The sequence below is a fragment of the Copadichromis virginalis genome, linkage group LG20 (assembly GCF_057382275.1).
Source record: "Copadichromis virginalis isolate Kocher_CV1m ecotype Utaka linkage group LG20, C_Virginalis_male_GT1.1, whole genome shotgun sequence".
NCBI lineage: Eukaryota > Metazoa > Chordata > Actinopteri > Cichliformes > Cichlidae > Copadichromis > Copadichromis virginalis.
In genome coordinates, this window is record NC_140637.1 from 11,664,432 (window position 1) to 11,679,696 (window position 15,265).

At 44.1% G+C, this 15,265-nt stretch overlaps 1 protein-coding gene across 6 annotated transcripts in view; it reads right to left on the reverse strand.

Annotated features, from left to right (window-relative positions):
* agrn (agrin) overlaps window positions 1-15,265 on the reverse strand; it is a 259,719-nt gene that overhangs the window by 158,177 nt on the left and 86,277 nt on the right. The window contains exons 1-2 of one of the 6 annotated variants that reach the window (XM_085444940.1): window positions 2,683-4,236; window positions 2,056-2,606 (exon numbers count right to left, since the gene is read on the reverse strand). The exons of 4 other annotated variants lie outside the window; for them this stretch is intronic. In XM_085444940.1, coding sequence (XP_085301066.1) covers window positions 2,056-2,221 — 166 coding nt within the window. In that variant the 5' untranslated portion in view covers window positions 2,222-2,606; window positions 2,683-4,236. Of the gene's footprint in view, window positions 1-2,055; window positions 4,237-15,265 lie in introns of those variants that run through there. One more of the 6 variants, XM_085444939.1, reaches the window with a different exon arrangement.

Here is a 15,265-nt window from a genome sequence, read left to right on the forward strand (position 1 = left end):
CGCAGACTCTGCTTCCTGTCTTGCATTTGAATGCACGTCTAAACGAGAAGAAACAAACGCACGCCAATATAAGCGCATTACCGCACACGGAGAATAAGAGAAGACGACAGAGAAGGTGTAGCACAAAGCCAGCTGAGATGCTGGGGGAAAGCTAAATGATTTCTTCACATTTCCATAGCGAAAGCACAAGATAAGGTCTCTCCATAAACATATCAGCCATCTTCATCTCCCTTCGCGCCTCGCAAAGCCTGCGTGAGTTCCCGTGCCTGTGTGAATGTCACAACACGGCCATCATTCAACCTGTATCTTCAGCAAATCAATACGTGTCTGACTGTGACATTTAGCCATGTGCAGAAGAGGTGTGTGTCTACATCTTTGCATGTGTGTCACCTTCCCCTTTGCTTTGGCTGATGTATAGTCATACCGAATGATGAAGTGAGTGTGTGTCCGCGTTGGCAGGGGGGAAAAAAAGCATTTGGGAGGGGCGGGGGCTACAAACTGTGTGCGTATGTGCGAACATGCTTCACCCCATATGGCGACAACAGAAATTGTGAATCTGAGGTTACACACCCTTCCTCCAATCACACACACACATACACACACACACGTCGCTACTACCAGCACTATCACAATCCCATCCAGCTGTCCTTGTGGCCACATGGCAAGGGCTCTCGGCAGCATAATAGAGACTCTTTCAGCTCATCAATTTCTCCAGTGCACATTTCTTTTCACTCGGTCATCTGAGAGGTGAAGATTGGCTTGCTTTAACTGAGTTTGTATTAAATCTAATAGAATCTGTCTGGCTTGAATTGATTTGGGAACACGACGAGGTTAGAAATGAGCCATCCCCATCCTGGTAACTGACACCCGTGAGTTGGAGGAGGACCGAGCAGCAAAGATGACAGGAAGACAATCTTTGACAAATGCCAGGAGAAGCATCCTGAACCGAGGTCTTTGCTTTGTATATGTGAGAACATTCGCCAGCCTGATAACAGAGAGAAGAGAAATCCAGCAGAAACAGGTGGAATCACAACCGTAGGCCAGAGAGAATTAAAAAAGCCTTTCTCCTCAAAATGTTTCTCAAATAGCACTTTAAATCGCATTTGGCGGTATTAAAATTACTATTACAGTTGCACTTCTTGAACGCGTTTGCTTACTTATTATAATTTGCAGGTGATTATGAGGAGCAAGTCATGCATAAATATTGGCCCACTTTGAAAAGTTGAATAAATTTCACCTTTAGCACGATTTACGCAGGCGGGGCACTCGCAAATAGAAGTGTGCAAGTCTCTGAGAGAGCAAGCAGAATGAATAAGGCTGCGTTAACAAACTGAAGCGGGGAAAACCTGCCCTGGTGTTACCGATGGTGCAAAAAAAAAAAAAAAAAAAAAAAAGGTGGCAGGTGAACGTCTATTTCGGTCATGCGCCTGCTTCTATTGGATCTGAAAAGCAGCCCCTATCTGTCATGGGCTTGGCTGAGCATCAGATCAGCCCTACAAGTTGTATGCTTTGGGCTTTTAATGAGCTGCTTTTATTTCAGTGGATTAAAAGAAGAGAATTTTACATTGTGAGGAGATGACGGCGGTCAGAGTTTTCTGGGCCAAAAGATACTTAAAAAAAAAAAAATCCACCAAAGACATTTAATCGCCATTTAATATTTCACTGCGCAGTTCAAAGTAAATGCCAAGGCTTTGGAGGGGAGATAGGAGCAGTCTTAGAAGCCGGCAGATACCGAATCAAGCAAAGGGGGTCGGCGGGGGGGGGCTGTGACTTTAGCTGTCTTGATGTCCCTACTTCAAGCGCAGATAAGGCTGTCATGAGAGTTAAAGGTGATTTTGAAGGGGGCATTTCCTCTGACAAGGACATTTAATGCAAAAATGAGGTAGTATGTGAAATAATAATAAAAATAAATAAGTAAATCATTCCTTCCGAGCTCAATTCTGTAGCAAAGCACTTATGGCAACAAGTCTACTGCGAAACAGTGACCCGTACATTACAGTGGAAAGCAGTACAGTGCAGACAGTTGAGTTGTGTGCTTCAGATTAACAAACGTACAATTATTGAGGAAGAGGAGGACGGCAAAGCCCAGCGTAGATGTGGCCAGCAGGATCAGACAGATGTTGCAGGGGATCATGAAGTAGCGCACCACCAGCGACACTTTGTGCTGGTACCTGCGGTCCCGCTCTTGCGGCGGCGGTGAGGGATAGTGGCACCCGCTCATGCTCCACTCCAATGACCCGCGCCCCTCCAGCGTAGAGGAGACGACGGGACGAGGAGCTCGGCGAGGGGTGCCCAAAGACCCGTTGGAAAAAATGATGGCGGTGGGTTAGGGGTGACAGGTGGTGAAGATAAACTGAAATTTAATACAAAAAAAACAACAACAACAACAAAAAAATAGATGGTGGCTGTTTCAGTTGTGGTTCCAGCTGTGCACCGTGGCAGAGACCCCGTGACTGTTTCTGTCAGAGAATTGCAGCAGGAAGCTTTCAGCGGTTTCCAAGCAGCACATTTTTAGAGGTAATAACATCCATTTGGGGAAGAGGACAGGCTGAAGGGACTCCTACAGCCCCCCACCCGTCCACACGACCTCCATTCTCCTGTGGCCGCTGGAACAAAAAACAAACTAATGGGATTCTAATGTGGAAGTATGCTTGTGTGTGTTCTCGTGTGTTTTATACTTACAGAGCAAACGTGTGTGGATTTAATTGGGTGGTGATTAATGTAGCTGAATATGTGCGTTTAGTGCGCTTGTGAGGTGTACAACCTAAACCAGGAATCTGTGCGTTTGGATTGTCAGATATCCAAAGGGGAAAAACTTCCAGAGCAGACAGACGATAAATCCACAGAAGGAATCTTTTCTTTGCTGTGACCCTGATTGATAATTAGCAAAGGAGGAGTGCTCCCCTCTTCTTCTTCTTCTCTTGTCAAACGCCTTTACAACGAATGCCAATGCCTGGCGCTCGCCGAAAACATCATCACAAGTATTTCCCTAAGAGGTGATGGCTGCAGATCTCATTAAGTTTCCTTGTGGATGTTGCATGCTGGAATATCGGAGCATAAGTGCTCTTATCAGCGATGATCAGCTTCAAACTGCACACAACTTTTTTTTGTATCCACAGGACAGCTTGTTTGCCTGGTTACGGTGCGGTCCGCCGCACACCAAACCCATCCAAATCTGACATCATCACCGGAGCACCTTGCATCTTCCGCCGCGTGATTTGGAGGATGGTTAGAAGGCAGCTGGCTGCCTCTCACTCAACCATATGGAGATGGTCTGTGTTTTCTCTCCCCCGCTTGTCCTGCGTGACTGCCGCTCCTCGCTGGTTCAATACCCTTTTATTCCAATCGAGTCGCATGGAGGGGGGAGAGCAGCTGCCCCCACCTTTACACCTTCTGGAGAGCTGGGGCCAAAAGCAGGTCAAAAGAAGTGGCTGAGAGGAGGGGAAAAAGTTAGAGAGGCGAGCGATCGCCTGCTCAACCTGTCAGTCCACAGCTGTTTGCTTCCTAAGCAGCTACAGAAAATCCAGCGACGCTATGAATGAAAAACCTCATAGAGAGAAAAGGAGAAAAAACCTCCGTGTGGTTGGGAATGAAGCGAGGCGCTCGAGGCGGGGATTTGCTGGGCATTATTTCCTTGTGTCAGAAGCCCGTGAAAAAAATTCCAGCTAAATAATGAGAGGATAAGGCTCTCGCTGACCCTTGTAAGAATTAGGCTGAATTGGCTTCTGCTGTTTTACCTTTCAGAAAAATAACTTGTCCAGCATTGTCTCTCATTCTTGTGTTTGCTGCCTCTCTTTTATACGCTTGCCCAAGCATCCAGTCCCCTTTTTCACTGGGATATCTCAGTCCAGAGGCGCTCCGAGAGTCCTGGCCAGAAGGCTGTGGCTCCAGCTTCTCCTGCGTGCGTATCCAACATTCACTGGCAGCCAAAACAACAAATTAGGCTCCGGGTATTCATAGCGCGCTTAATCCCCAGGCAGCAGGTAGTGGTCCCGGTGTCAGTGCACTCAGTCAGCCAACTGAGGCACGCAGGAGAGAGTCAATGAGAGAAGTCAGCAGACAGACAGTGCGAGAGGGACGTACACGGGAGGGAGGAGGAGTGTTGGCCATGGGAAAAGCAACTCCTTACACTTCTGTCCACCTTTCTTTTCTTTTTTTTCTTGTGGATGAAACTGCAGCGACATGTCGCTGGTTTTCCAAACAGTGTCTTCCTGAGCACGCCTCTCTCAGCCCTCAGTCAGCGGAACGGATGAGCACATAATAAGTAAGCGAGAGAGATGGTGTGAGAAAGAGAGAGAGGGGGGGAGAGATAGATGTGGGGGGGGGGGGGGGAGTGTAGATGAGGGGCTGTCTTTAACAAAGGCAAGAAGGGAGGAGGGCTCCTAGTTGGTTGAAGGAAAAGAAAATGAGCAAGAATAAAAGCTTCGGGGAGTAGTACTCGAGTCCTGTCAAAGCGGGGGAGTGAGGTGGGGGGGGGGGGGGGGGGGGGCAGCAACAGTGTAGCAGCAAAACAAAAGAGGGCCACAGTCTTGGGAGATGTCAACCAACTCCTCCATTTGTTTATAGCGTAATCAAAAGAAAGTCTCTTCCACAAGAGCTGGAGAATTTCCACAAAGATTTAATGAGGCAAACTGAGAGAAAATAGGCCCGTGGAAGGAGGAGGGAGCAAAACTTAAACACATTAAAGTCAATCATGTATTAACACTCTCCAAACAGCCTAACCCACTTGTCACCAATATGCAAAGCTAGCGCAGATATAAGCCCGGGAAAAAACTCCACATCGATTTAACGGTAACTATATGCAATTAATTAAGATTCCCACTTGGATCTTTTTTCCCTGACTTTCATGATAACAAGGAAAGGGTTTCTTTAAAAAGAAAGTAAGGAATGAATATGATCTGAGGCTATTCTATTTCACAGAAGGTCATTTTTGCTCTTTTGAACTGCAACGTACAACTGTGTGTTTTTTCTAAATGCTATAATGAGTTCAGACTGGATGGGTGGTTATCCTGTGTTTTAGCAAGACCCTGCATCAATATCTACTTTGAAGTAACTCAACAGCAGCAGGCGGCAGATGCAAGGCGGTGTCTATCATCAATTATTTATGGGGGTTTTTTTCACTCTCTCTATCTGTGTCTCCATCTCCATCTTTGCAGTTCGCTCCTCACCCCACCGCCACCACCTCACCGCTTTATACAAGGGTGCACAGGCACATACACACTGATGGTGCATGTGCATCCGCACAATTCCCTCTTCTGTCTGACAGAAACTAACACATACATATAGTAAAAAAGCTCCTTCTGCCTTTCTCCCTCTGTCTGTTTTTAGTCTACAAACTTACACAACTCTCTCTCACACACACACACACACACACACACACCGCGCGCATGGGGTTGGTGATCTTGCTTCCCCCGCAAAGTCGGTTTTATATTTTTGGCCAGTTTGCTCTTTCTCAGGTTTAAGCCGAGCTTTTTGAGGGGAAGCTCTAACACGAGGGAGCTGGATTTTTAAAAAATTGCCTGCTGAGGGTCAAAAGTTCAACCCCCCTCCAACCTCACCCTCTCCTGAATCCATCATCAACAAGCAACGCCACCCACCTAGAAGCACCCCACCATGTTTCTGTCTATTTCCAGACACGATACCCCAGCGACTCCATATCAGCTCTCATATAGCATTACAAAACCTGATTGATGGACTGAGTGAAAAGAAAGAGGCAACAGCTGCTTTCTAATTTTCTTTTGTCTCAGTTTACACCTTCATTTATAACTTTGTCTTTTTCGTAGGAGACCTGGGAATTGCAGCAAGAGCTTAAAAAATACTCTTACAATACAAGCATAAGCATGGGAACCTGACAACATCACAAGACTTTTGATCATGAGTAAAATGCCAAATTCTCCCAGCAGAGGGCACTAAGAAGTCAGCCTAGCTCTTTGCTCTAATGCCACGACCCAAATAAAATCTTCCATTGACATCAAAGCTCAGCTGCTTTGATCCATTTTTAATGCCACAAGTATCGCACAAGGTTAACATCTCTCTCTGAAGGCTTTGAAATGGCAATTTCCATTAAGGAGCCGAAGGAGCTGCTCTCTTGCTTAATGGTCTGGCAGAAGTAAAAGTTGATATCTGTGCGGATATGCACACGTGTGTGAATTATCTTTATGCAGAGGGTGAAAGATTTGTCATGTTCAATAACTGATTGACAGTTACGCTTACATCAAGGTGTGTGTGTGCTTACTGAGTTTTTGCACGTGGGTCTGAGCAGCTCAGGCTGCATCCCGGTCTTCTTGCTGGCCAGTGCTCATATAATTGATCTAAGTGAAAATAGTTGTGGCCCTCTCAGAATGACAATTTTTCCCACAAAGGCCAAAAAGAAATCTCAATTGAAGGGAGACAAGAAAAGAGACTGTTTCTTTTGAGATTTACTTACAAGCATCAAAGTGAAAAAGGCTAAATTTCTCGTCTTTTTTGCATCATCTTTGTTTCTCATACACGCTACGCTGAAGCCGCACAGCCACGGGGTTAAGGCTCACAGCATAAATGGTAATATTTTTGCACCTCTGCAGACATCCTCAAACTGTGGGGCGAGGAGCCACTGCAGATGCAGTGTGGAAACCCAGGTGAAAAATAGACACGATGGCGTCTCGTGATGCTCTTATTTTTTATTTTTAATAACGATTAATAATTGATCATAGCAGAGGCGTAAGGAAAGAACTTTTTTGGTTTCTGAAGTGTAGCTGGCCTGAAAAACTTTGAGTACCACTAGGTTAAACTATCACTATGGGCTAAGTGCTTTGAAAGAAGTGGGAGGTGTTAGTGTGTTTAACCAATTCTCTAAAGGATGATCACAAATCTCAGGGAATGGATCAAATGGGCCAGACAAACCACCAAGAGCATCAGGATACAATGCTAGGTGCGTGTCCTCCAGCACCTCTGGAGGACACGCACCTCCAGAGGTGGTGGCGGCACTTCAGGTGATGAAGTGCCGCCTTCAAGGAAGGATTTAGATTTTTATGCATCTCTTCCCTTTCTGATCGCATCTCATAGACTCTAACTGTATGTAATTTGTTAGGAGCAGGTAAAGACTTACATACCACGCTTTGTCTGAAGCAGAACAAAACGCAGCAGTCATGTGAAGAATTAAAGGACCGAACATCAAATCTGCATCGCCGACACTTCTGCTGTTGCACAGGCTTACAGAAAGCAATTTGTCAAAGGCGGTACAGGTGACTAAGCACCGAGTCGAGCCAGAAAATGCAGTTTTGTTAGAAATGAATTGACTCCAAAGTGAATGCATAAAACAAAGTCATTTAAACTATTTTGATGGCATTAGAGGCTTATTTTCCGTGCTCTCTGCCTGACTCGGGTGAAAACAGTTTCCAGAGCTCACTCACACACAACTATCCCGGATCATGAAATACGTATGAGGTCTTCAGCTGAATCGTTTATCAAATGATGTGTTTGGGGAAAACTTTGTGTAAATTTCTAACACTAAACACATCAGCAACAGTTTTGTATGGTAGGCTGTGTAGAAAAAAAAGAAAAAAAACCCCATCTCTGTTGATGAATACATCAACATCCCATTAGAGTGAGATTCTGACCGTTTTTCAAAGCAGGAGCTATCAAAAGTGAAGCTGCTGCATTCACTAATGGCATCAGAGATCACCCTTTCCTGCTGTCCATTGTATATAAGCATGTTAATGATGTTGATGAAAAGAAAGTCTGTTAAAAATTAGAAAGGATTTTTTTTTTTTTTTAAATTGGCTGCGTCCACTGGCCCACTCAACTATTTGTGTGTGTCTCATTTCGAGGATAATTTACTGCATTATTTGTCATTTTGTGTTTCATTATTCTTTGGTCCATATGTGTTTATGGACAATTAGAATCTGCAGTAATGGGGAGTTATTTCAGCCAATGGCATCGCAGAGCTCAGTCAGGAGTTATTGACAGCCATTTCCCATTACGTACTGTATTTATGTGCTCCTTCAGCGCTGCATTAAATCACTGGAGTGGCACTTCACATAAATGCATCTAATTCGGCTATAAACTATGTGTTCAAAGCCACAAATGTTGCTTAGGTTATTAGGTGGACATTAAAGGGCAGTGTGGAATTCTTCATGTGCATCGAGCCGCGTGGCCGGAGCTGATGGACGAAAGCCCAGTTTCCTTACCCAGTGGGCGACAGCGGAGGGATGCTAGCAGGTGGGCTGATTGTCTTGCTACGGTATTAACTCCAATCATCATAAGTCAGACTTCACTGCACCGCCCAACAGTATTGCAGATTTCCCTGTCATCAAGCCTCCAAGCTGAGCGGAGCTCATTCAGCAATGAGGAGGCCAGGGCCCCACACAGCTGTGCACCGCTAATGGCATTAACCTCCACTAAAAAGGGGATCAAGAAAAAGAGTTGGAGGTAAAAGGACAGATGATGATGGGAGATGAAAACAAGATGGTTAAGTCACCAGTGTGATGATGACAACCTAAACTCAACACTACTTCCAATGAATGTATTAAATGTATTATCGTGTAGGACGTGATTCACAGTAAAGGGAAAAAGAAGCACTAATTAGAGACTGTATATAAAAGATGCATGTAGGCTCCGGAACATCACCCAGTGGTTTGTTTAGTCCCGATTGGAAAGCCTCTAGTTTAGCTACCCCGTGGTTTTCTCAAAATTATTCCTTTTGTTTTTATCATCGCTTTATACAAATCATCATTAGGGTGATCGTGGCTCAGGGGGTTGGGAATCGCATCTGTAACCGGAAGGTCGCCGGTTCGATCCCTGGGCTCTCTGTCCTGGTCGTTGTGTCCTTGGGCAAGACACTTTACCCTACTGGTGTTGGCCAGAGGGGCCGATGGCACGATATGGCAGCCTTGCTTCTGTCAGTCTGCCCCAGGGCAGCTGTGGCTACAACTGTAGCTGCCTCCACCAGTGTGTGAATGAATAGTGGTATTGTAAAGCGCTTTGGGTGCCTTGAAAAGCGCTATATAAATCCAATCCATTATTATGGTCACAAATTATTCCTTTTTTTTAATCCAAAAGTCAACACATTTGAAAAAGAGGGTTGAGTGCAAAGTTATTAACATGGAAACTTGGTTAGCACGATGCATAAATACACTGTACAGCTGCTGTATGTATGCGCAGGCACAGATAGCTGCAAAGTAGTGTTAGATAACACACAAATTTTCAAAATTAGACAGACTTATAGCGCTTTTCCACTAGTATCTCCCTGACATGGCCTGACTCCATTCAGTTTAGGTCACTTTCCATTACAATTGAGTACCACCTAATGTGTATTTTGGTCGTTATACTAATGCGCCTCAAAGTCCTGTGACGTCATTTTTAAGCGACACAAACACAACATTACAATGGAGGCTGTCGAGGCGATGGTATACCTCTACTTCACTGGCTTTTTGTCAGACTCCAGGACCACAGTTTTATTTTTCTGTGGAGTCATTTCCCTCGTTGCCAGCTTAAATGGCAGCTTGAATTTTCGTGAGTGAAGCCCTGTCATGATTCAATCGACTAGCCAATTGGTGGCATGCGTTCTGCTGGTGTCACATTTTGACACTGGGCACTGCAATGGCTTCATATATTTACATCTAGGTTCGGTGCTAATAGGACTATGATAAAGAATGATGGACATTTGTGTTTATAGACCTCTCGGCACCCAGTCATACTCGTTATTCATCTCTGGCTCTCTTCCACAGCATATCTTTTATACTGTCTTCCTTCTTTTACCATAACCGGTCGCAGCAGATGTCCGCCCTTTCCTGAACCTGGTTCTGCCGGAGGTTTCTTCCTGTTAAAAGGGATTTTTTCCCTTCCTACTGTCACCAAAGTGCTTGCTCATAGAGGTCATATGATTGTTGGGTTTTTCTCTGTATGTATTATTATTGTGTACATTACAATATAAAGGACAGATGATGAGGTGACTTGAGGCGACTGTTGTTGTGTTTTGGCACTATATAAATAAAATTGAATTGAACTAAATTGAAATTGAAAGTTTGTCGGTAACAGCTAAATTTCAAGTTTCTACCAGAAAAGGTTGTACTTGTTTGCATTAAATTATTTTCATAGAGGGGTGCCACTGGGTTGAATGTTTAATTGTATAGTCTTAATAGAATAAAGAAACGGCAGCTGGTGAAACGTCTCCATAAACTTGAAGAAGTCCAGTTCTGTTCTTTTTAAGCTTTTAAGGCTACCATGACCCAGATGACTGAGAGGCTACACAGACTTAAGTGTATAATTACTTTTCAAGCTTTCTGAGGCTTCTGTTCATCATTTTTAATCACATTTCTTCTGGATTATATTGACATTTATCATCCTCCATTTAACAAGATGACTAAAACAGACATGTATGTGATCTGACTCTTGTCTGTTGACTCTAATAGCTTGTGCGAAATCTGTTACAAATGCGGTTTGACATCACTCCACGAGTAAACAATTTTTTAGTCGCGCTGAAAATTTTTCAGATAATGAATTTGCTGCTGTGTCAAAGTGAAAATTCTGTTTTTATGACAGCTCTATTTCTGAGTCAGTGGATGATGGTACTACTGTCCGGCACTGATGTAAGCGTGAATGAGAGCATTCCCACACCGGGTGGGCTCCACACACTGTGAGTCACAGTGTGACACATCGGCCTGCGTTCGGTGTCAACTTGGACACACTATGACGCTGATTGAAGCGAAAACAACCCACAGCTAATATTCACAAATCCACTGATCACAGCACTCGGGTCGTCTTAAAATCTAGCGTTTATGTTCCTTTGAGCCATTTCTCGATTGCAAGCCTGTGATCTGTTCTAGTCCACAAGCCGTTCTTCCAGCTAAGGCTGTTTAGCCAACCACAGAGGAGTCGCAGCCAAAACGATCCACCTGTCCACACTCAACACTTCTGGGCACATTAGCCTCTTCCTCCCACTCCATCCCACGCTGCCATGACCTGCTTTTCAGCCTACGCTGAGGCAGCTCTTAGCCTGGGGCCCTAACCAGGACCTGTCCACAGCTGGACACTAATTTCCCTAGTTCATACGATGAGAATGAAAATTTCTGCCTCAGGGATCATCTGGAGCCAGAAGACGCCGATTCTCTCCTGAATGTTGATGTTCTCAAGGCTACTGCTCGCTGACCCTCTCCTTTCTTTTCCAACAGTCGTCTAAATAAAGAGGAACTCATTCACGGGGAAGTAAGTTGTTATTAGCCAGCTCTGATTTTCTAGCCAGCCCCTTGTGCACATCAACACCCACAACAACAATGATTACAGGATGTAATATCCTCCCCGCTTCACTGCCTTGCCCTGTTTACTCAGGTCTTCAGCACCAACATTTTTCCCTTAATGGCCATGTAGGAAATTATTCCAATGGACGGGCACAGACAGTGAAATAATGAGAGAGAATTACATGGCAAAAAAAGACGAGTGACATAAAAAAAAATGTGAGAAGAGGAGAGGGCGAGAGACAGAGAGAGAGCAAAAGAGAGAGAGAGATCGCAACCTGGGAGCTCTTGGCTGCTGCAAGCAGAGTTAGCGGAGAGTGACACTTCTCCATGTGGCTGGCATATGGAGCCAATTGTGGCAGCAGCACTGGATGGCTAGGAGCAGGGAATCAGAGAAGGAGTGGCTGGCTCTGACAGCCTTTACACAGGAAAGGCAAGGCTGATGCAGCTAAAGGATGATACAGATGTCAGTCTCAGGCCAAGTCAGCCATCTGTCATGGGGAACCAGCCAAGTCACACCGGCCTGGTCAGGCGCAGAAAGTAGCGGGAGACTCGTGATGATAAGTCATTATGAGCTGAGAGCTGTCCTTTCAACATGGCTTAAATCCAGTAGTACTTTGCACTGGTGTAGACAGAGGACAGTTAGACAGCGCGGTCAGTATAGACATAACAGATCTTTTGAAGCATTGTTTACTTAGTGTCTGATTGGATATTTCTGGATCTGAATACACTCTTCAAAGGTTTCCAACGTGCACAAACACGCCTTCGCTTTAGCCCGCACAGTGCTAATTTGCATCGATTTTACAATGTAGCCGCCTCTGAAATTCGCTTTCACACAGACACATAAATGCATGCATGCACGTCTCTAACGACTCTCAAGTATTGTACTGGCACAGATTGAAAATGCACAGACACCCAGCCAATCTGCAGAGGTGAGGCAACATACAGGAGGTAGCGAAATAATGCATGGAGGAGTGTGTGGGAGACTTTATTATCTCCGCTGAGAAGGTTCGCGGTGATGTTAAAAAGTCCAAAATTCAAGAAAGTGTAGTTTCAAAAGCTTGCATGCTAAGGCCACAGGGATATGTTTCTGCCCACAAAAAGTGAAAGATACTTCAGGATTTCTTGCAAATAAAAAAGGTTTCGGTTAATGAGCAGCACGTCTGAAGCAGAACATTATGCACATTGACTTGAAGTAGGAATATTCTATTTTAGATTTCAGCTCCATCAAACGCCTTATGTTCTTCTGTGCTGTGAATCCCTCGTGTTCTACATCAACAATCCTGCCTTTTATGAACAAATAATTACCGTTGCCTTCACCTCTGTTTATATATAGCGTGACATTTCGCCATACATCTCGGTGACATATACATATTGTAAACAAGCAGATCTACCTGATTGGCTTTCTGGCATCTGAGCTGACAGTGACAAGCTATTATACAGCGGGACCCTTTCATTTGCATATATACTTATGAACCCACTCCCTTCCTCTTTTTTTTCCCCCTTTCGTTTTCTCTCCTCTCAGCTCTTCGCTGGCGGCTGGCTGCTCGTCGAGCAGAATCTTCTCAGAGAGAGGGCAGAGAGGGAATGTTAATTGGCGAGCAATACCCTCTTGTTGAGACGCAGTCCATAAATGAACGACTATAAATTATTTATATGCCTAATCAGACAGCATGTGCTCAACTTATTCTCTCAAACAAGACAGCTTCTGTGCTAGTCCACTTTCTCCCCCCCTTCCTGGTAAATAATTCTAGTTTCTTTTGATAAGAGTGCAGTCACACGAGGCTGTGTGCTAGAAGAAGAAGCCTAATGAAAATATGGTGCCGCAATGATGAAATAGCTGTTTTCTGGCTGCAATCACGGTCAGGAAAATGAATGACCCGCTTAGCACCAGGTATTAAAATGCATCCAGTGTTTGGAAGGTTTTATTCTGGTAGACGAAAAACAAATGCAGCCCAGGTGTAAATGCGCATAAGGTACACTAAGTATTAGCAACCCTGGGATAATGAAATGAGACTAATCCATTTGGAATGGATAGTCTGTACATTCAGCTGGGACATACACAGAAACTCAGCGATCAATCCGTCCATCAATTACTCTTCTCCTACAGGAAGAAAAAAAATTGGATAATTGATGAAAACATAATTCTATATGACCTCTTCAAACCCCCCTCCCGGAATTAAAACATAATTTGTTGGTGGTTGTTAATTGTTATTTTACATGATATATTCAAAAATTTGCCATCCTGCATCAACTATGTACCTGTTTGTAGAGGAATTCCTGAATTTGTTTAACATCTATGAGGCTCTGACTGGACTGTTGAGGGCAACAAATTTGCAACACACAGCAACAGACTTACAATTTTCTCAGATTTCTCACAGTTAATCGCCATATTATCGCAAACTTATTTATCACTGTCTTGATGCACCAGTCGCTTTGAAGGTGGTCACAGACACTGCCCTCATCTTTAAAGTAATCACTTCAAAGGTAGCAAAATTGCAATTTCACTGCATACAGTGGCAATCATTTTTTGCTGTGTCGCAGTCTCTAGCCAGTTTCCCCAAGTGGGAGTATAACATTAAGTAATGCGAGTTCAGTTTGTCCACTTAACCTTTAATTTGGTGATTCATTTCATGTTATGGACTTAACAATGTATCTGAAAACATAACCTGGGGCTGTGGATATTGCAATAGCAATTTTCGCTGCTTTCTAACCTTAGAAATTAATGAACGTTAGGACATTACGCCCCTATTTTATGCTGCTAATTTGTTGTACAGACCTTAATAGAGGTTTCTTTCAGCTGTTCCCTTTTTCACAAAAGGCTGCCATGGCAGATGACTACACATCTGATTTGGCAAGTTTTCATACCAGACACCTTTCCTGACACAACCCCCAAGGATGTGGATCACCTCTTGGTCTCACAATATTAGGCAAATGGGTAACCAGTACACTATGGAGCCACTGTTATCCACAGTGTTCAGACTACATTTTAATTTAACAAAGCAGATGTTACAAATATACTTATATTTCTTAAAGCTGTGTTTGAAGACTCTTCAAAAGGCTTTAAAGTTGTGAATGTGAGCCTAGTTAAGCAAGACCATATGTGGAAACAATGTGGATGGCAGCCATTATGGTTGCCACTGTGGTCCGCCTTGTGTCAGTGCAGCAAAGGCAAAACAGGTTCTCCTGTTCTTGAACGGTCTGCATTACTAAATCCTGAGTTTCTGGGACTGTACGGTCAGTGCTTTCATAGATTTTTGCATCATTTCGAAGCAAACCCACGCCAGGAATGGGGGCCATTATTGGATGGAGAGAGAAGAGCGCAACCAATAAAGAACCATCATTTGACTCTTCAGACGTCTGCAAGAGCACAATATGTCCTGCTACAGCCCCAATGTCTGTCAAACACAAGGCTTTAGCTTCATCGTTCCAACATTACAGTGCTTTGAGAGTCTCAAGCACACATGCACTCATACAAGATAGGCACACTGTCTTGGCATTCACACACTTGACAAGAGATAAATTTACAGACAGACATTTCTTCCTTCAAATGCCACAAGGTGCTGGAGGGTTAAATTAAATGGACTGCTAAAAATTTGCAACAAGAAAGAATACTAGAGTGGAAACAGGTTGCTTCAATGGATGTTTTAAAAGTGCATCTACAAAAAAAAACAGACATTTCACACTGAGATTTCTGAAAGAGCCAGTTTGAAGGATTTGCTTCTGTTTCGTGACCTCTCCTTCACGTGTTGTCTAGACTGCCATTTTCTGGAAGCCCCAAACTTTTGCTTTAACAAATATCTTGTTTGCCAAAGTGTCCTTGAGCATGACTGTAATTTGTACCCAGTTCCTGAGTGCTGCCCTGTTGCAGAGCCTGATCTCTGACCTCCATCTATGATGGGACAGGAGAAAAGAGAATTTGTACACAACGATCAATAAAGTACCATTTGTTCTGATGCTGGGTCACAGGAGAAACACCTCAATCCTCCCTTCTGATAAGCTTCAATTTTAGCTTGTAAGTAGTGTCGACAAAGGCGGAGGTTCAAAGCTAA